A 20250-nucleotide genomic window follows, 5' to 3' on the forward strand; every position below is an offset into this window, starting at 1 on the left:
CAATTTTTCTATAGCAACTGCTGAACACCAGAAACCATCAAACTGTGCAGATGTTTCCCCACTATATGTGTCGCCGACACCCGTGATGTACTGTGAAAACCAAGTACAGGTTTCCTCTGCCTTTTCCAATATTCATTATTAATAGTGTTACTGTCTGCCAGGTGAGCCAAGCAGCTACCAGGTTGGGTTCTTATTTCCTGATCAGTGGGGCTCCGAGCCACCTGTGTGCTCAGAAGAATATTGTATCGTGACCTGACTCCAGCTTCAGAAGCACCACGGGTCTTCTCTGCTATTATCGCCTCAGTGGGATCCTGCACGCACAAGCCTTTGAAGCTAATAATGTCTTCTGCTTGGTCTGATATTCTTCTTTCAGTAATTCAAAGCTGACGATGCCATACGCTTCACAAGTGCAAAGATGACATTGTCACGCACATATTGTATATTCTTTGAAGTGCAGAAGAATGATTTCATAGAGCGTACACCTTTAATTTGCCAGCTCAGCACCTAAACTCAGAAAATTAAGTAACTCGTGATTTCTCCAAAGCCTTTCCATCTAAGGTAAAATAATAATTGGCTGGATTATGTTGTGTAAAATTGGTACATCTTTCACCGTGTGTTATTGTTGTCATTACTGATCTTTGTGTTTCAATGTGAGCAGTTATTTCTGCCAACAGTGGGCAGCAGTGAGCTGTCACTGAATCTACTGGTTCTCATTTATAAGAAACCGCCTTTTACACAAAACACTGATCTATACTATCTGATGGACAAGTATTTGTCTTCCAGAATTACATGAGGTATCTGCATGAGGTCTTACAAGCACCTGTTCTAAGTGTCTGTGTGCATATGTGTGTGTTTGTGTGTGTGTGTGTGTGTGTGGGGGCGGGGGGTGAAGGAAGTGAAACGTCAGGGTGGCTCCTTCCAACTGCCTCTGGATGAAATGACAGAGACAGGTGCTGTAAAATCGCCCCTTTATGCAGAACCCTCTCTCACACACACATATTCATGAACACAGTGACACATGAAAGCACGCAGACGCCCACTCAGCACACACAGCCTGCCAACTCGCTCGGTCATTTCACCGCTCTACTTTCTAGCACGAGAGTTTCATAGCTGCAGTATCTCTGTCACAAGTGTGGCTCCACATTCATAACCCGCCATTTAACTTCACTCACGTTTGATTTCTGAGTTTGTCTTCACTTTTGGTTTTGAAGTAGCCTTTGTGGTGAAGGAGTAGTCATTGTTTGCTTTCCACAGGTCCGTGGAGACCTTTGACCTGCGAGCAGACTTGCTGAGAGGGTGCTGATGAGTGCTGCGAATAGCATGAAGAAATCTTGACTCGGTTACCCCCATCGAGCCATTTCATAATGCGCGTAACATGTCTGCCCTGCTAGGGGAACGTTTAAACAGCAAAGTCAACTTAACTTTCCTTGCTCTCAATTTTCTCTCCCCCCTCTAATGTGAACAACAATAACCCCTTCTTACAGCCAACGCAGTTGGCTGCAGCACACTTTGCAGCCTTTCAGTCACCCTTTAAATGACATCGCCCACAGAGACTCATAGTTTTTTGTCTTCTGCTTAGAAACACAGAGCGTTTTAAAATAGGATGAGGCTGAATATGTGAGGGCGCGACGCATACCGTGCTGGATGGGGATGATGTATGCAGCCTCACAACATGAAGGTTGATCTGTACAAGAAGAAGAGGCTTAAAGAAGAATGAAAGAGACGTGTGGTGCTGTCAGTGGAGACTGCACTCTGTTTACACAGCAGTCAGTAAAGTCATCAAGGGTTTACCATGAAGTACGGTGCCAGTATTGTCTTTAAAAGTGTCCCGTTGTAGTCAAATTTTTTTGCATAACAAGTGTATGAGTTGAGTTATTTTGATAGTGAGTAATACTGTCTCACTGTAACAATGAATAAGTGCAGTCACACTGATGAGGATGCTGGCTTTATTAGCTCCCTGACATGAGAAACATGATGGTGTAGCACCAGCATCGACTTTGAAGCCTGACAAACTGCACGAGTGTTTCATTTTATCCACATTTATCAAAATCTCTTCAGCTGAAGAGCTTCCACAAAAACACTGGAGATGCCAGACATGTCCACTGTGCATGTCCAAGGTTGAGATGGTTTTTGACGTGTTTCATGGGAGGGCGAGTTGGTAATAGAGGTGGGAATCACCAGAGACCCCATGATACAGCATTATCACACATATTATTATTGCAGTTGCAAACATTTTGTGACGTACTGAGTGTTGCAGTAAGATATGCTGCAGTTTATTACCTTTTTTTAAACTGCAAATTATGTCCTCAATGTCAAAATTTGTCAGTGTCTGTTTTATCCAGTGAGATAGTGAGATAATATTATCTCACTTCATTTACTTATTTTGCTGCAAAATTAGATTGTCAAACACACCAACACTGTCAATAAAACCTGCCTGAATTAGGATGCAGCTTTGTCAAGCTCAGTGTGTCCAGTGTTGGATGGTTTTTGGGTTGAGCCAATTCAAGTATGTAAGATTGCTCGGCTAACGTTATCTCAGGATGGTGGTGCATAAGGTGAGCCCTCTTAGTCATAGTATTCCTGGAGTATTTTAACTATTACTAATTAATATTATTTAATTATTTAATCAAATATCAATATTTGGCATCCCTGTTTTCATACCATACCTTTCATACCTTTCACACCTTGCAAATTATTGCAACACTACTCTGTATCGATTCCCCCCCCCCCATCCATAGGGGATAACATTGGGCATCTGCCAGGCAAGAGGAAAAGAGGAAGGCCACAGAGGAGGGTCATGGACGTAGAGGAGGACATGCAGAGGGCCAGTGTGACAGAGGAGGATGCTAGGGATAGGATGAGATGGAGGTGGAAGATTCGCTGTGGCAACCGCAAAAGCGAGCAGCTGAAAGATGAAGAAGTTTCCTCTGAACATGCACAGAGCTGGGCTATATGATTCACTATTTTAACATCAGTGTGCAATGCTATTGCTAAATAGCTGCTGACTTTAGTTTTGTAACAATCAGATTGGAGAGGAATACACTGATGTGGTGGCATTTTTTTGCATCTAAGTTTCCAAAACTATTCCTTTTAAATTTTTTGATGCATTTGTAAGCGGGACAGTAGTGGTGTTGAAGCAATATTTGAGTCTGAGCTGTTGGGGAGTGGGGAGCCTGAGCATCACCATCTGTGAAATATGTCCTTATGAGCTCATTAAGGTGAGAAATAGATCCGGCTGGAATTGCATACAGTGCTGGTGCGGTTATAGCTCCACAGCTTCCATCAGATGCTCCAGACGCTATCTCTGTGAACACATTAGTTTTTACGTTCTGAAGAAATTCTCCACTAAAATCATCTTTTGACCTACCCCTTGTAGGATTAAAGTGTAGATCATCAGCAGTCACATTAGACTGAATAACTAAAAATGGTTAAACCTTCTCTCTCCTATAGGCTCACTATTTTCCGAGCTCTAATCACTTTCCAAATAAAAACACTTCCAGAGGACAAATTCACTTAAAGAGAATCAACAGAATTTTTTTTTTTAATTGCATTACACCCTGTACTGTCCTACTTTTTTCTTGTTTTCTGTTTTTTTCTTCTTTTGTTTTGTGTCTTTGAAGGGGAAAAAAGTGTTTAAAACTCATTCACTGGTGAAGACACAATGTCTGTCTACACCACCAACAGCTGCCCTGGCTCTCTCATCGTCTCTCTCGCTCTCTCGTCTCTCTCTCTCTCTGTCTCCCCCTCTCTCTCTCATTGGACTTGTGAGTGACAGCACATGTGCTGGGATACATGGGAGGCCTGCTTCTGAAATTCTAACTCCATAACTGTGAGACATACCCCAGCTATGGACAGGGTGGAGCTGTGAGAGACAGATGCTGGGAGCGGAAAGGGCGAGAGAGACAGACTGCGAGAGGTTGGAGAGAAGGAAAGAGGGGGACTGAGAGTTTAGGCCTTTTAGCTCAGTGGAGCCGCTCAGCAGCCCGGTTCTTTGTGCAGATCTTCAGATTTTTCAGTGATCAGAGATCTGTCCATACTGAGTTTCTGAGTGTAGGACTTGAGGATGGCATTTCGGATGTTGATGGTGTGTGTGCTGGCTACGTTGGTTTGTCAGGTAAGAAAAAAATTGTGTCTTCATAGCACCTGTTGACTGAGAAGAACAAAATGTTATGATTTGTTTGACCTTCAGAGCACATTAGTGTTTCTCATTTTGTGTGTGTGTGTGTGTGTGTGTGTGTGTGTGTGTGTGTGTGTGTGTGTGTGTGTGTGTGTGTGTGTGTGTGTGTGTGTGTGTGTGTGTGTGTGTGTGTGTGTGTGTGTGATTCATTGGATAAAAAGGCAGCCAATTTTAAAAATGTCCAAACTGGTTGCACTGATTAATGGCAGTTTTGTAGCAGATGCTGAGAACTGAAGATTACATTGAACTCAGTGCACAGGTGCCTGCGCTACTGGAGGAAGAATATCCGCTCCGCTTTCTGCATGCTATAAAAAAAAAAATCAAAATGTAACTGAACATATGCACTAGGCTGGCTGCTGTAAAAGGTCTGAGTCGCGCAGTGTGAATCCATACAGATCTACACTCGGCCGACTTCCAAGAGACTCTCTGCTTCCTTCTCCTGCTCTTGTTTAGAAGACGACCTTTAGCTGCTTTGCTCTTTAAATATACAGTTTACGCTTTTACCTGAACGATGTCCTCAGCCAAACGTTAACTCATTTTCATCAGTGGATGCACTATTCACCAACTCTGCAATCAGAGATCAGGGCTGATATAAACATTACATCTGCGCCTGAGAAGGATGATGAAGTGTTTTGAGGAACAGGAGACTCCAGATGTGTACAGAGGGCTCAGGGCATCATTAGTAGCCCCCGTCAGCAGACACCATTATGAAATCTATAATGGAGGACAATGTAAACTGACTTATTACCCACAGCCCTTCCAACCACCATCAGTCTTCCTCTCTGTTTGGAGTAGTAATGCAGCCCAGGTTTCGTGAGGGAAGTCTTGACATGATGTTTTATAATCCACTATAAATGTGGCAGATGCTATAAAGCTCTTAAAATGAACGGTTCACATATTCTCAGCTAGTTTCTCTGATCTGCTATTTATTAAACACTTTTTTCTATTAAACACACTGCAACTTTTACACTGAAAATCATTTGGGTATTCCATAGCTGATTGATAATCAGAAAATATACATTGTCCCTTTTGGACATGCGAGTGATAGCTCGCTGACACTGGCTGCAGGACAAACCACTTTGTCACAGGACATCAGTAACCATTTTATTTATAGCCTTCCATATACACATAAATAAATAATCCTGCAAATGACTGAAGCGACCTTTGCGGTTCAGGATCCCGGTGCTCAGGTCTGATATCAGGCAGCTGCTTAAGCTGTGTGTGTTGAGGGGAATACATTGTTCCTTCAAACGCCAGCAGTTTTACAAGTCCCAGAGTGGTGGTAATAACCAAAAAAAAAACAAAAAGAAAAGTGTCTCTTTTACTTTGTTTACAGTGTAGTCATTTTTGGCTCCTCTGAAAACTGTCTTTTGACCTCCACATACTGATCCCCATAGGCATGAAAGGTGGTTATGTTGTGGAAAAGGCATTGTAGTTCTGAAGAAGCCTCTGTAGGTGTTGTAGAACAATGTGTAATTTTGAGCCTCCAACTGTGAATCTATACTGGCTTGGGCTGCTGTTCAGGGAAGAAGCTGTAAATGTTTCAGAGTACGTTTTTTTTTAGCACAAAAGTGTGATTTTTTTTTTTCCTCTGGAGTAATTCTACATCATTAAAATTCCTACAACCTGTGTCTGAGGTGGTAGAGGGGGTCATCTACCAATCAGAAGGCTGGCAATTTGATCCCTGAGCCCCAAGTTGCCACCGGTGCATTCATCAGAGATTGTGTGTGTGTGTGTGTGTGTGTGTGTGTGTGTGGTGTGTGTGTGTGTGTGTGTGTGTGTGTGTGTGTGTGTGTGTGTGTGTGTGTGTGTGTTAGAATTTGCCATGCATCCCAAAAACTATACATTCGTAACAATGGAGCAAAGCCTGCACTGTGTCACACACACCTTCATGTATGTTGCACTCTCCTCATGTCACATACCACACACACCACTCGAGTTTGAGCAGATTGCAGATACAGATTTCCTCTCCCGCTGCCATTTGCTGTGTAGATCTCTACACCACAACATCCACCAGCATCCACCTTCAGGCTTTAGGGAATTGTCTCCTCATCAATCCCTAATTTCTCCTTGTATCATGTTTGTGGGGGAATGATGAGCTTGGAGCCTAGATGCCAAACTCTAAGTGTATTCTTCTGCTGTACTGCAGTAATGGCTGAGTTCTGATTGAGATGGGTTAAAAAGTCCAAACAGAATAAAAACGCGCCAAATGAACGCTTGAACCAGAACAAACAGGACGAAACTGATTGAAATTTCGTGTGTGGAGTAAACCTTTTCATACACCAATTAGAAGAAAAGTACGTAAACAAATCAAACTGATTACTGAGTTTGCCCGCCATCTTTACATAAAACCTGTAAAAATGTAAAAGTGTAACTGTACAGCTTGTTTTTAAAATCTTTTAATACAAATCTTACAGCAACTGTTGCACTGGACAGACATCCATCTTCAGCGAGCGTGTCAAACGTGAGTCAACGGCATGAAATAAAAGGATGGAAGGAAGACAAATGCATATCGTATTTGCTATTTTTGCACATGTCACACTGCTCTATTTTGGCGAGTCACCACATGTAAACAACAGACCGAATTAACACGCATGCCATGAAACAGCTTACCCCACATCTTCAATCAGAATTAAAAGGAAATCTGTGCAGAGTAACCACAGCCGGTGATCCTAAAAGGTTGCAGGTGGACACGCTGAACAAATGTGCAAACATTTTGGACATTGTTTCTGTTCTGTGTATGCTTCATAAGTCAAAGACATTTGTCATGAGTTCTACTGAATAAATAATCAGAGTAAAATTAATTGAACCATCAGCGGCTGTCAGTCGGCTCCAAAGGCTTTCACCAGTGTCACCTGATAGCTTTCGGTTGTGTTTTAATTTTTCAGTAAGCTGTTTGAACTCAACTGTTGGGGCCTGTTATGGGTACGCTGTGGCGAGGAGAGGGCAACAGCCACAGCTGTTCCCAGATGCATATGTGATGCCATTTGTCCCGCTCTGTAATCCCCCCTTGTGGAAAGAGGAGTGCGTCGCATCTGGACCATGAAATCGGGTACAAATCAAGAGTGTGGAGAGGCGGCCAGCTGGCGCTGAGGTCTCACTCATCGGAAACAATCAGTCAGAGGATTTAGGGTCTGAGTCACAGGTCCTGCTGGGTGTGGATACCTGCAGGCTGTTTTGTGCTGACTAGAGTTTCAGGAAGAGCAAAAAGGTGCAAGATGCAACTTTCATTTCATTAAGAAAAAAAAAAAAAAAGAGTCAGCTGAACAGTGAAGTCAGTTTCCTTCCATTTGTGTTGCCTCGTAATTTTTTACAGACTGAGATGTGGAAAGCCACGTGGTGACGGTGAGTTAGAGGTCGTACATATACTCACACGCCCACAAGAATAACCCAGCAGCAGTGCTGTGATGGGTTTCCATCTAGGACAGCTTTATCCCGAGTGAAACAGTAAATTAACAAAGAGAGAGGCTTTCAAAGGACATCCACATACAGTTAAAGCATTACTTAACTATTCAACTTTACTCTTGAGTAGTTTGCTAAATACCCTCATAAATTCTTTCCTTAAAGTTTCCCTTTTTAGGAAAAAAAAAACCTGATGTTTCTAAATTTTGTGGCTGTTATAATGTGAATAATTCTAGCCAGAAATTAATATCTTGCATCTTTTTGGATGGTAAATGGACTGGACTTTTCTATTGTACTTTGAGCACTCAAAGTTCTTCATACAACATGCCTCATTCACAAATTTCCACAAAGTAGGCTTTAATCATGTATGAGTTTGCAATGATGCCGCCACCACCTGTGAGTCTAAGAGGTCGGGAGGTTGAGCAGGCTGATTTTGCTGTATCATATTCCAGTTAACAGAATGTGTGTGATGCCTTTTCTTAACTCCAAGAATGAGGGACAAAGGACTCATGCCATCTTAAATAAAGATATCATACTGGTTATCTTGAATTAAATCTACCACTTTACACATTATATTGTTTTATATTTTTTAGTAATCGCTACGCTTACTTATGCTCCTAATGAATCTACTTTTAGCTGAATTTTTACAGCGTTACTTTGCATTCCTAAAGCTCAGACATCTGCTCAGTGTGGGGGGGGGGGGGGGGGGGGGGGGGGGGGGCATGTAGCGCCATAAATAGGGTGTCCATCCCCATGCCAGGCAGTCATGACTTAGCAAAGAGTGGAGCTGTGGGAGCAGTATTGCTGGTGGCTAAGCGGTCAAATGTCTGTGTTTGAGGACCAGTAACAGAAGTGACCAGAGGGCCACCTGTGTGACCTCTAGCCTTGTGGCTGTAGGGACTGCCTGTCATGCGGCAGGCTTGGCTTCTTCTTGTTATTTACACGACTGTTCCACAAACACACGTGGAAAGAAGATACTCAGGTCGATGGAGATTTAGTACATGGATAAACAGAGATACAAACTTCTCTACAGCTACAGTGGACCGTCAGGGACGAGGCTTCTGTCATTAAAATGAAATGTTATAAAATACTATATGGCATTTTCAGGCTTTAGACAAAAACCCAAGTATGGCGTAACAATAATGTTTTGTAACATGTGGCATACATTTGCATTGTTTTATTGTAATAGGCCTGCCTGGAAAGTATACTGCAGCGGCTCATGTCCAACAAATAATGCATTTGTGCCAGAAACAGTATTTGGAAGGTGGACAGCTCAGATGGCTCTGTGAAGGAATGTTTCAGATTTAAGGCATTTGCAGCAAAACTTTGACTAATTTTAGAGTTATCACCTCATAATGAACTGCTGGTATGCATGCTTGACATTGTTTTGGGATGGAACTGATATGTGTCTACTCATCAAACTATAAGCAACTTTATTACATTGCTTAAAAAATGTTATGCATATCAGAAAACCTAATGCTTTTTTTTTTTTTTTTGCCAGCGCAACTCATCACATGTAACCTAACACATATCCACCTTCACAGTATTTCAATACTATTCACAATGTGACAGCATGCTTTTGTTCTCTGGAGCCAGCATCAGTGAGGTAGAGTCAAACCATCTCAAACCTGTTAAAGGCTCCTTTGAGTGCTTAACATTTCTTGCTGCGGGGGCATATCATCCCCAAACGGGCCGGCTGTGCTCCTGTGAGGGTCCGAGGTGAAAGGCCAGGCTGTAAAAGTATCTGGGAAAAGCCTCTAAAAACAGTTCATCTGTGTGTGGTGTCGTCGCTCAGCCTGTCAGGAGAGGCACTCGCCGGACTAATTGGTAACACGACACTTTGGTGTTACCCCATTTTGGTCTGGTAAAAGCATTTTAACAGTGCAGATGGAGCCACTGTCCAAAACACAGCCTCATCTTAAGTTCAGACTGAAGCAGTGGGCCCTTTCTCCACACTGTATCATTGAGTGTGGACAAAGGGCCACAATGTTGGTTTGTCATCTCGTGAGTTTAATTGTCTTTCAGTGGTTCCTATTCTGGAAAACCTGGAGCCTCTTGTTGTCGCTATCATGAAGACGTCTCTTGATTATAGAGCCTGACAATGATATGCCGAGAGTGTGGATGGCTTGGTTAGATATTGGGAACATGTTTTCTTAACCATGGAAATAATTTTGCCCTCATGCACTTTAGTTGTCTTCTGTAGTCTTTCAGGTGATGCTGAGTTCGTCAGTGAATTCACTCTTTTTAAGAATGAACCCCTCATAAAGTTTTTGCTGTCTTTCTGATAGGGTTTTTTTGTTTGTTTGTTTGTAATGCCTAATCGTGGCCTCCTTCACTTGCACTGACATCTCTTTGGACCTCATATTTTAGATTACTGTAAAAACATATAAAATGCAAATTCAGTACTTTGGGTGGACTTCAGATCTGCTTTATTTGTCATGAAATAAGGAGGGAATAAGTCTCACCTAGCTATGAAACCTCTTTTCACTCAGTTGTCCAGTTCATTTTGAGCCTCTGAAAGTAAAATGCACTGGTTATTAAAATGGTCGTAATTCCTACACAATTAATGCAAAAAATAAATAAATAAAACCCCTTAAATGAAAGCTGAAAATCTGCAATTTAATCACATATTGCTCGTTTGAGTTCAAACACACTGGGTTTGTGTACAGACTGCCACAGTGGAGTGTCAGAGAATAGGAAGCAGGTTCCTGACAGAGGCAAAGCTACAGAAATCATGTCTTTGTCCAACAAATTATGGAGCTGTTTTTAGTCTGATTAATAAAGTATACTGTAGATGACTTGTGCAGAGTGTTTTGGGGGTACATGAATTTGCAATGACACTGACTGGTCTGCGACTTCCTCTGTGTGCACTCCCAAATGTGACCAATTCAGACAAAATTAGAAAGTACTGTATTTGGAAAAAAAAAATAAATTACTGTGATGCAGCTGTTGTTGATTTTTGAGATCAACCAGCAGTGCAGTATGTGTGCTATGCCTGTGGAAGTTTGTGAGTTCATATATCGGAAGTCTTGTGTGAAAGAAGATAACTATGAGAGGGATTCGGTGTGGGTGACATGCACTGCTGGAATCTGAGTGTAAACATCTCTGAGCGTGTAGATGTTGATGGCTACAAAAAGTTAAATGGGTATCAAGGAGTCGGGAATATAACAGGCTAAGATTAGCCTGCCCTCTGACTCGGCCTGCAGATGCCAGCCATTCCTCCATTCACTGTCCAACAGCGTGCCAGAGGATCAGCATAGCAGATCACTCAGCCTAGAGACAGGATGGACTCACAGCCTATTTAAAAAATATTCACAATTTTTTTTACCTATTACTTAGCTTATTTATACGCATCCCCTATAAAACTTTAATTAAACAGGTTAATCATTAATAGTTAGTTATATATTGCATGTGAGAAAACGCAAAGAGAAATATAAAGCTGATGTAAAGCTGATAAATCTGCATTTATTTGTGGTTGTGTGGATCATACCTCTGAGCTGTTAAACATATGAGGAGTAATGCTGAGAACATCGAAATCCCAGAGAGAAGCAGGAAGCAACTTACGGAAATGTGTATATAAGCTTATGCGGGGGTGGGTGTTTTGTCTATGCATGTGCATGTATGTCAGTCTTTGTGTGCTTGTGTATGTGTGTGTGTGTGTGTGTGTGTGTGTGTGTGTGTGTGTGTGTGTGTGTGTGTGTGTGTGTGTGTGTGTGTGTGTGTGTTGAGAGGGGGGGATCATGTATATGAGTGTGTTGTAGAATTCCTACAGCGATCGGTAAGGTGACCCCAAACTCCCAGTCAGGTGCAGAGCTGAGCATAAAGGGGAATTTGTGAGTGTGAGCGGGAATGCGGGTGGGAAAGCACAGAATCTAAATCCATAGTCAACAGCTGTTGTGTGAGTGGGCTGCTCGCATGCGATGTGTGTGTGTGTGTGTGTGTGTGTGTGTTTTTGTGCATACGCGGTCAAGCCAGCGATGTGCTAAAGGAAAGCCAGTGAAATGAGCAGGAGTGTTTTTGTTTCCTCGTCGTGAGATGAATTTGCACCCAGATCAAAGGACGCTGACATATTAGTGGGTGAAACCTGAAGCTGCTGCCCTGCTTCCTTCAGCCCCGGACAATCCTGCAGACTCCACATTACAGACAGCCTCGGCACTGCAGCACATAGCCATTCCATCAGGCCACAGGGAGCATTAGAGCACTGAGGAAGACTCTCAACATAGTTTTAAACAGCTGCAAATGTAATGATATAATGTGTGTATTCCATGAAGGTGACTTCCATGTAATCTCACTTACTGCTGCACATTATAACTCCATTATGCCTCAATAGTGGAAAGCAGCATGTGTGTTAATGTCTACCTTCAATTTAAAGTGAGTTTCATGCTGTATTTTTTTCCCCCTTCAGGTGTGGAACTCTGCAGAACCTCAACACAGTGAGGAAGAGTTTCACCCTCAGGTCTTTCACCCATGGAGAAATCAAGACAAGGGGCTGATCAGAGTAAAGAGGGACTGGATCATCCCTCCAATCAGAGTGTCAGAGAATAGCAAGCAGATTCCTGAAGCCCTTGTCCAGGTAAATGTCCAATTCCAGATTGTAGTCACTGTGATATAACACATTGGTTGGTGAAGTCCAGTTCCATAAGGAGAGATCATTTGAAAGAAGTGAACATGATTTATTGAAATACAGCATTTAAGTAATAAACTATATGGCGATTAGACTCCAATTAAGTCACACATCAAGTCCAACAATGGTAGGAAGTAGGACAGGACCACCCCTCCAGAGTCCAGATGCTGGTAGTGGCAGAAGTGAAGCAGGTGGAGACTTGGACAAGAATCTCTGTCTGGCTGGTGTGAAGTACAGATGGGGAGGACGTGAGTCGCACAAATGAGAGTCTGAAAGGCAGAAGAGCAGTGAGATTTAAAGCTCTCTGCTCTTCTGATTGGCTCACAGAAGGCTGGCCAAGAAAATGATTGGGCCAGAGTGATGATGATGACAGAATTAAATTTGACAGCGTGGGAAAAGCGGAAGTGATGTAAAGTACAAGACTAGAGGCCCAGACACCCAAGAAAGCAGGCAGATGAATGAACACAGATCTTCTGAGGGACACTGCACACTCATAGGCTATTAAACAAACATCTATTAGTCCCACCCTAATGATACCATGCTTCATTTAGCTCTAAATGATGTCATAATTTCCAAAATGAACATTGTGGTGTATTCAGTAAAACTTGAAACTATAAATGAAAGAATATACTCACTAAGTGTTTACTGACATCACAACACCAACAAGCAGAAAAGTAATTTTCCTATAAATTTCTATACATTCAGATTTCTTTTTGAACCCCGGAGTGCTGCCCTCTGCTGGACATTAGAACAATGTAGGCTGAAGCTATGACTTCATTGTTCATATTTTATTTACAATCTAACACACACACACATATACACACACAGTGGTGGAATGCTCCATGCCACCTAACATCCAAACCACAGTCCCAGGCTTTAGTATTGGACTTTTTCTATTGTTCTTCCACAGACCTGGGAACCCTGGTTGAAGGTTCACAATTCTACAACTTTGTCTAAAATAATTTGGGGCCTGTAGGTACAACAAGGCAGGTTTTTCCTTTTCTTTATATTCTTAAGTAAACAATACTTTCCTAATTTGTTTTCATTGTGATGGGGAACAATGCACAGTCCTTGTTCTGAGCGCTGCCTTTAAATGTTTATCTGAAGCCAGTATGAGGGTTCAGAGTAATTGGATTTGTTCTTTGTGTGAAATTCCCAAAAGTAGTGATTGAAACCTGAGGCCAGCATCTCAGAGCAGTCAGACAGAAAATGAAAACAAAGTTGAAACCATTCAAACTGCTGTTCATGATGATTATCAATGTTATCTTTCTGTCTAGATAAAATCTGACAAAATCTTCACTGGTGAGGTGATCTACAAGTTAGAGGGACCAGGGGTTGACCAGGAGCCCAAGAACCTGTTTGAGATTGATGATAAGACAGGGGTGATTAGGAGCAAGCGGCCGCTGGACAGAGAGAAATACAGCAGCTTCACGGTAAGACAGCATTTATTGGAGTTAAGTTTTAAAGCGCAAGTCACTAGAAGTGCTTACTTACACAAGCTATAATGTGCTCTGTAAGGGCTCCCGTGGGTTTCAAAGCCTGTTTCTGTTTTAAAGCAGACAGGAAAAAGCAAAGCAAAGCCAGAGGTCAGTTTTTGAGGGCCTTTATGAGCATCTCGGGAAAGACTTCTGAATATTTGAGACCACATGACTCAGGATGTAACCCTGACCCAAACATCCTGCTCCTCTCTGTCTGCCAGTATATGTTGTGTTCAGGTGAAATAAATGCCCAAAGTCACCTTGACTGGATTGTTGTTGTTTCCACCACTGAAAAAAAAAACATTGTTTGCCATCCATAAGTCAAAATTTTGGGTTAATATCTCAGAATTTCAAGATTCTTCCTGAAACATCTGAGAAAATAAGTCAAAGTTGAAAAAATAATTTGAAATTTTGAGTTATTAATTTGAATTTTTGACCCAGTGCTATTGAAGTGCTATTTTATTCTTATACATTTTTATCTGTGTGTGTGTGTGTGTGTGTGTGTGTGTGTGTGTGTGTGTGTGTGTGTGTGTGTGTGTGTGTGTGTGTGTGTGTGCGTGTGCGTAGCTTAAAGCCTTTGCCCTGTCCCCCAGTGGAGAGCGACTGGAGAATCCGACCACCATAGAGATAGTAGTGCTGGATCAGAATGACAACAGGCCTGTCTTCACTCAGAGCCAGTTTGTGGGTGCTGTCTCTGAGTTCTCAGTCCCAGGTACCGACATACGTGACACACCTGTGCAACACCAAGTGATGTTTTTCTTTAAAACAAACTGAATTTCGTGCAACTGTTTTTTTTTTTTTTTTCTTGTTTTTTGTTTTGTTTTTTTCTTGGGGGGGGACTCAATAGTCTAATTTAAGGGCACGGTGTTTTGTAAAGTTAGACATTTTCTCAGTGAAGTTCTGCACCTTCAGCACAAGTGTCACATATCAGATCTTGAAAGATCCACACTGATGGATCTTTCAAGGGCCTCTACGAGATCAGTTCAGTTCACCCCACCTTTCAATCATTCCCGACAGGCACATCAGTGATGACGGTGTCAGCCACAGACGCAGATGACCCAATGACAGAAAACACCGTTCTGAGCTACTCCATCATTGGCCAGGAGAGCATTCCTGCCAACGCCATTACCAAGACCATGTTTGGCATCAACAACCAGACAGGTGCAATCTACACAAGAGACGTAGGCCTGGACCGAGAGGTAAACAAGGAGCAGGCTTTGCCAGATTATCATCGTAGTTCTGTTTCACTAAAATGTGCTGTTTTCTGTCCTATAGGTGGTGAAAGGCTTCAGGTTAAAACTACAGGTGGCTGATATGGGGGGGATGGGACTAACAAGTGAAGGTGTGGCTTTTGTACATGTGTCTGATATCAACAACCATGCACCGCAGTTCAGCCCTGCCTCAGTGAGTCTCAGAAATGGCACATGACGAAAATATTCAGTAATTAGGATTTTTCCTGTCAGTTCAGTTTGTTGTGATGATCAGTGTTGTTTTCTGTGTGTGGTGCTTGTAGTACAGCATGACCACAGTGGAGAACAGGAACGACTATGAGCTCGGTCGAGTGAATGTGACAGACAGGGATGATCCTGGCACAAGAAACTGGGAGGCCAAATACTCCGTTTTCAACGACCACAGAGGAAACTTTGCCGTCCGTACAGATCCCGTCACCAACCAGGGAGTTCTCACGGTGGTGAAGGTAAAGCTGGGCCGAGGAGTGTGAGGGAGGAGGGAAAGTTTCCAAAGCATTCCAAAAAACAATGGAAACCTTAACGTGGTTCTTTCCATGAACATTAGAAACTATTAAAAAGGTAAATATTAAGGACTTGGATGATGATTAACAATTTATAGACTAATTGCCATAGTTGGAGTTGGTGAAAATAGCACAAGAAAATCTTTCTAAGCTCCAGAGTCTTCAGTGTTTGAAAGAAATCAGATGCACGTTTGTTGTAACATCGCAGTAACCTAAAGCTGAAAATGAAAAACATGCTCTGACACAGGAGTGGCATGAATTTTCAAAATGGGTGACATTACCCTTTAAATGTACATGGCCAGTGAGGCCATCAGACACAACTCAACACCACCATCTAGTGGCCCACATTCAAACTACATTGTACTCAGATCATCCATCAAATTTCTTAAAGATAGTTACTTAGTTAGTTGCCTTTTCCTGTGTTTCCTGGCAGATGATAAATCATGCTTCAAACTGCATGAAATGACTGAATTTGTTGTTTCTGTTTATGCATACTTTAGATTTATGTCTCTGCTGCTCTGTATTGCAGCCCCTGGATTATGAAGCGCAGAGCGAACACACCCTGATTTTGACTGTGAGAAATCTTAACCCCCTGAGCAACAAGGCTTCCAGCCTGTCGCTGAGCACTGCCACGGTGATGGTCACCGTTGTGAATGAGAATGAAGCTCCACGTTTCAGAGAGGACCCCATACAGATTGAGGTCCCTGAGTCTGTGCTTCCTGGCACACTACTGAAAAGCAATATTGCCTTTGACCCTGATAATTCTGATCTGAGGTATGATGTGGCAGCAAAATGAAAAAAAAAAAAAATGTTTTCCTATTTTCTAAAAAATGTGAACAACTGGATAATTTCCTCTGCTGTCGGTGTTGCAGGTATGAGATTAGCAGAGATCCTGAGAGGTGGCTGGACATCAACAGTGATACAGGAGACATTACAGCAAAGGGGACCTTTACCATGAGATCTCCACATGTCAGAAACAGCATCTACAATGCTGTTGTGAAGGCTACAGGTCAGTCTACTTATTCTAGTCCCCCCCCCCCCCCCCCCCCCCCCAAAAAAAATCTCTGATTTATAAAATGTGAATTGCCTTTGATTTGATTTTTGTTTATTTATGTTCTCTTGTGTAGATGCTGGTGGCGTTTCAGCCACTGCCACAGTGGCCATCACAGTGAGAGAGACCAATGACTTTCCCCCTCAGATTTCCCCCCTGAGTGGTTTTGTATGCGGAGGCGCGAGCAGATCAAGTTCTGGTTTGGTTCTGAGCGCCGTGGATGAAGACCTTCCACCGCAGGCTGCACCCTTTGTCTTTGAAATACTTGATGAGCTATCAGTCAACTGGACCATTACTCAAGTCAACGGTAAAGAGCAACAAGAAGCAGAATTAATGGTGGTTCACTAAGCAGCTTGTGACTCTTATTTCCTCTCATTCTCCTTTTTTTTTTCTTTTAATTTTCTTTATTTAGATACTCATGCTATGCTCCAGCCCCTTGTACAGCTGGAGGTTGGAGAGTATGCCGTCACAGTGCTGGTGTCAGACTCTGGCAGCCCAGCTCTGAGTGCTGATGCTCAGGTCAATGTCACTGTGTGTCTCTGTGACTCCTTCAGAGACTGTAAATCTGAAGCGGGGGCTGTCTTAGGCTCCAGCGTGGGAATCAGCTTCTTTGCGCTCGTTATCATTGTGGCCAGTATTGCACTCCTGCTGTGTAAGTGATATCGGCCTTTGAATAAATTTTTATTTAAAAAAAAAAAAAAAAATAGTAGCAAAAGTAAAACTAGATCCTTCGTGAGGAAATGATCCATCTTGTAACATGTTGCTACTTCTGTGAAAAAGTTTGTTAGAAGAGGCTGAAGCTTGAAATAAATGATTTGTACACATAAGAGCAAAGACTTCCAATTCTGTCTTGAGTATAATGGAGACACAATGCCAATGCCAAAAAAAACAGAGTTTCAGCCAAGAATCTGCTCTGACAAACATACAAAAAAAATGATAATGAAGACTGTTGCTAACTGAGGCCATGTAATCATATGAACATTAATTAATTAATTCCTGCAGTTCTTCTCTTCCTGGCTGTGGCTCTGACTGCCTTTGGGAGAAGCCACCATATCAAGAAAGGAGCGGGTCTGCTTGTCGGGGAATCAGAAGACGACATACGTGACAATGTCTTCAACTATGATGAGCAAGGTGGAGGCGAGGAGGATGAGGTAAGGCTCACTTGGTTTGGGAGACTGGCGTAGTAACACAAGACAGTCTTACTATTTATTTCATAGAAAGTTGATAATGTTTAATTGCAACTGATGGTTTGAGTGTGTTTGAATATGGTCGTGTGCAGAATCAACCTGTGGCTTCGTCCTCTCACCCTGCAGAATGCCTTTAATATTGACCTGCTGTGGAATCCTCATGATGCACCCCCCACACCGAGGTCCTTTTACCCGGGGTCTGGAATTCCTCCTCGAGGCAAGCAGCCCCTTAGAAAAGACGCCCCGCATAACCTGCCATCCCCCATCTACCCGCGGAGGCCTCCTGCAGATCCTACTGACATCCAGGACTACATCAATGAAGTGAGAAGCGCCTACCATTTATTTAACATGATAAAATAAAAATGTGTTCTTGAGGCAAAAAAAACATTATCCAAATTGAAATTGACATAAAATAAAAGATCAGATTTCAAAGTTACTGACAACCAAACACAGAACTAAATCTAGATTTTGCATTTTTTCTTTTTTGTGTGTAATCATAAAGGCATGCCCATATTTTAAGTGGGCCACAGTATAGAAGGACACATATACTGAAGGGTGAACTTTAAACATAACCATCTACTTTATGATCTTTGAGGGTGCTCCCGTATGTGTGAGGGGAAAAAATGTTAAAGCCACTGCGGCTTCAGAGGAAACTGCATAACGACTGACAAATTGTCTCAAGTGCTCCAGCTTTGCAGCCTGCTTCTCATCTTAAGGCTAGTGCTCTTCCTAAAAACCCACAATGTAAAATGAAATGTTCTTAATAACATTTAATATTACAATAATGGATTATACACTACTGGAAAAACAATTTCAGTACACTAGACGGTGGTCTAGTGTAAGAAAGAGGTGCTTCTTTGTTTGTTAACTTCTTCTATGCCGTATGCAAGAGCAATCCAGAGCATCAAGTTTTTAGAGCATTTTCTGCCTGACCAGCTCCAATTTGTGCAAAAAAATTTATGCTCCGAAGTTTGGATATAATGATTGCAATTCTGAAATTTTAGCATCATATATTGAATACTTTCCAAGATTTTTTTTTTTAAGTGATTCGTTCAACCTTGGATTGAGCAAATACAACAAAAATATCAGTAGACATTCTCACCCGAATAGAGCAAAATTCTGGAGTTTCCAAATGGTACTCTAATTATAACGGAGAAAATAATTTTATTAAATAAGATCTACTCTACCTACCATTTCAAGACCTAAACAGAAGAACAAAAACTCTTGAAAAGCTTTCCAACCTGCAGATGAAGCCACAATTTTCACTCTACAGGCACCATTTTATCAGCGCTTTGAACAGCAGGTTAAAAAGCTCAGCTGAAGATACAACATCCCAGGTAGAAAATATTTTTCAGTTTAATGATGTGACAGTATTGTGCAGCTCCTGCTGCCCTGGAGGAGTCTGATAATTGAGGTTAAATTTAAAATATACTAGGAGCCATTTAAAATGCAGCAGTGTAGCATTTTCATATATTTTACAATTCTTGCAGCATTTATTCTGGCGGTCAGCATGCTGATTTCTTGCTTGCCTGTAGCAGTTGTCGCATTAGGGTTAGGGTTGGGTAGGGTTGGGGTCTTGTGTGTGGACAACTTGGCCTCGCAAAACTGCTCCGGTGAAATGAGCTAATCCATTTTTCATTACTCTTATTTGTTTCTACTACATTTATTTTTATGTACAATAAATTTTATGTTGGTACTTGTTGGGTTGTTGTAGAGCCCATTCCTACAAGACTGTTCAAAGATTTCTTACCATTAAGTGGTAGCATACAGGGGTTTAAATAACATTCCTATAGCATTTGCTTTACCCTCAACTAATAAACATTATTTTTCTTCCCTCAGGGTCTGGATGCTGCTGACCACGATCCTAATGTGCCTCCATATGACACTGCCCTTATCTATGACTATGAGGGAGACGGCTCACTGGCAGGAAGCCTCAGCTCTATTGCTTCAGGGAGCTCCGATGGAGATCAGGACTACGACTACCTCAGTGACTGGGGACCACGCTTTCAGAAACTGGCCAGCATGTACGACTCGCATTAGGGTGGAAGGACGGGTGCACAGAAAGAAGACCTTTGTGATTCACTGGCAGTTAGGGACACAGATTATGGCTCTGGAGGGTTTTTGTTTTTTGTTTTGGTCTGGATACATTTAGTCCAGAACAAAATTTAAAGCGTGCCCAGGTAAAATGAATGGCGCAAAAGCATGGGCCTTAGGTTTTATTGAACATGCTGACAAAAGGGCTCATCACTAATTTTTGTGGTTAGCTCAGGAAAAGGAAAGTGAGACAGTGAGAAAATTGTGTGTTGACACGATCAGCCATGAGCAAAGGTGTGCGTGCTGCAGGGCAGAAAGTGTGTTGAAATGTGTGTCCATGTCTGGTGTTTACTCTCATCCTTGGATGGCTCAGGAATGATGCATACAGGCCTGAGATCTAAAATATGTTGGGTTTTTTTGTATAATTATTTTATAAGATTCATTTTCTTCTATGTTAATTTGTCTTTTTTTGATGACACAGCCTTCATTCCAGCATCTGTTAATCGTTTTGGAAGCCATTTCAACACAAAATAATCTGACATTCATT

The 20250-nt window shown here is 42.1% G+C and overlaps 1 protein-coding gene across 1 annotated transcript; it reads left to right on the forward strand.

The window, feature by feature from the left end:
- Positions 1-3921: 3921 nt before the first annotated feature.
- On the forward strand, positions 3922-20233 carry cdh15 (cadherin 15, type 1, M-cadherin (myotubule)). The gene is made up of 14 exons (XM_030726128.1): positions 3922-4114; positions 11985-12152; positions 13481-13636; positions 14249-14393; positions 14699-14880; positions 14957-15085; positions 15195-15377; positions 15961-16205; positions 16304-16440; positions 16559-16789; positions 16895-17134; positions 17485-17633; positions 17796-17990; positions 19509-20233. Exons 1-14 carry the CDS (start codon positions 4064-4066, stop codon positions 19707-19709), a joined length of 2412 nt encoding a protein of 803 aa, XP_030581988.1. The 5' UTR covers positions 3922-4063; the 3' UTR covers positions 19710-20233.
- Positions 20234-20250: the final 17 nt, after the last annotated feature.

Source organism: Archocentrus centrarchus, chromosome 3 (genome assembly GCF_007364275.1).
Source record: "Archocentrus centrarchus isolate MPI-CPG fArcCen1 chromosome 3, fArcCen1, whole genome shotgun sequence".
NCBI classification, from domain to species: domain Eukaryota; kingdom Metazoa; phylum Chordata; class Actinopteri; order Cichliformes; family Cichlidae; genus Archocentrus; species Archocentrus centrarchus.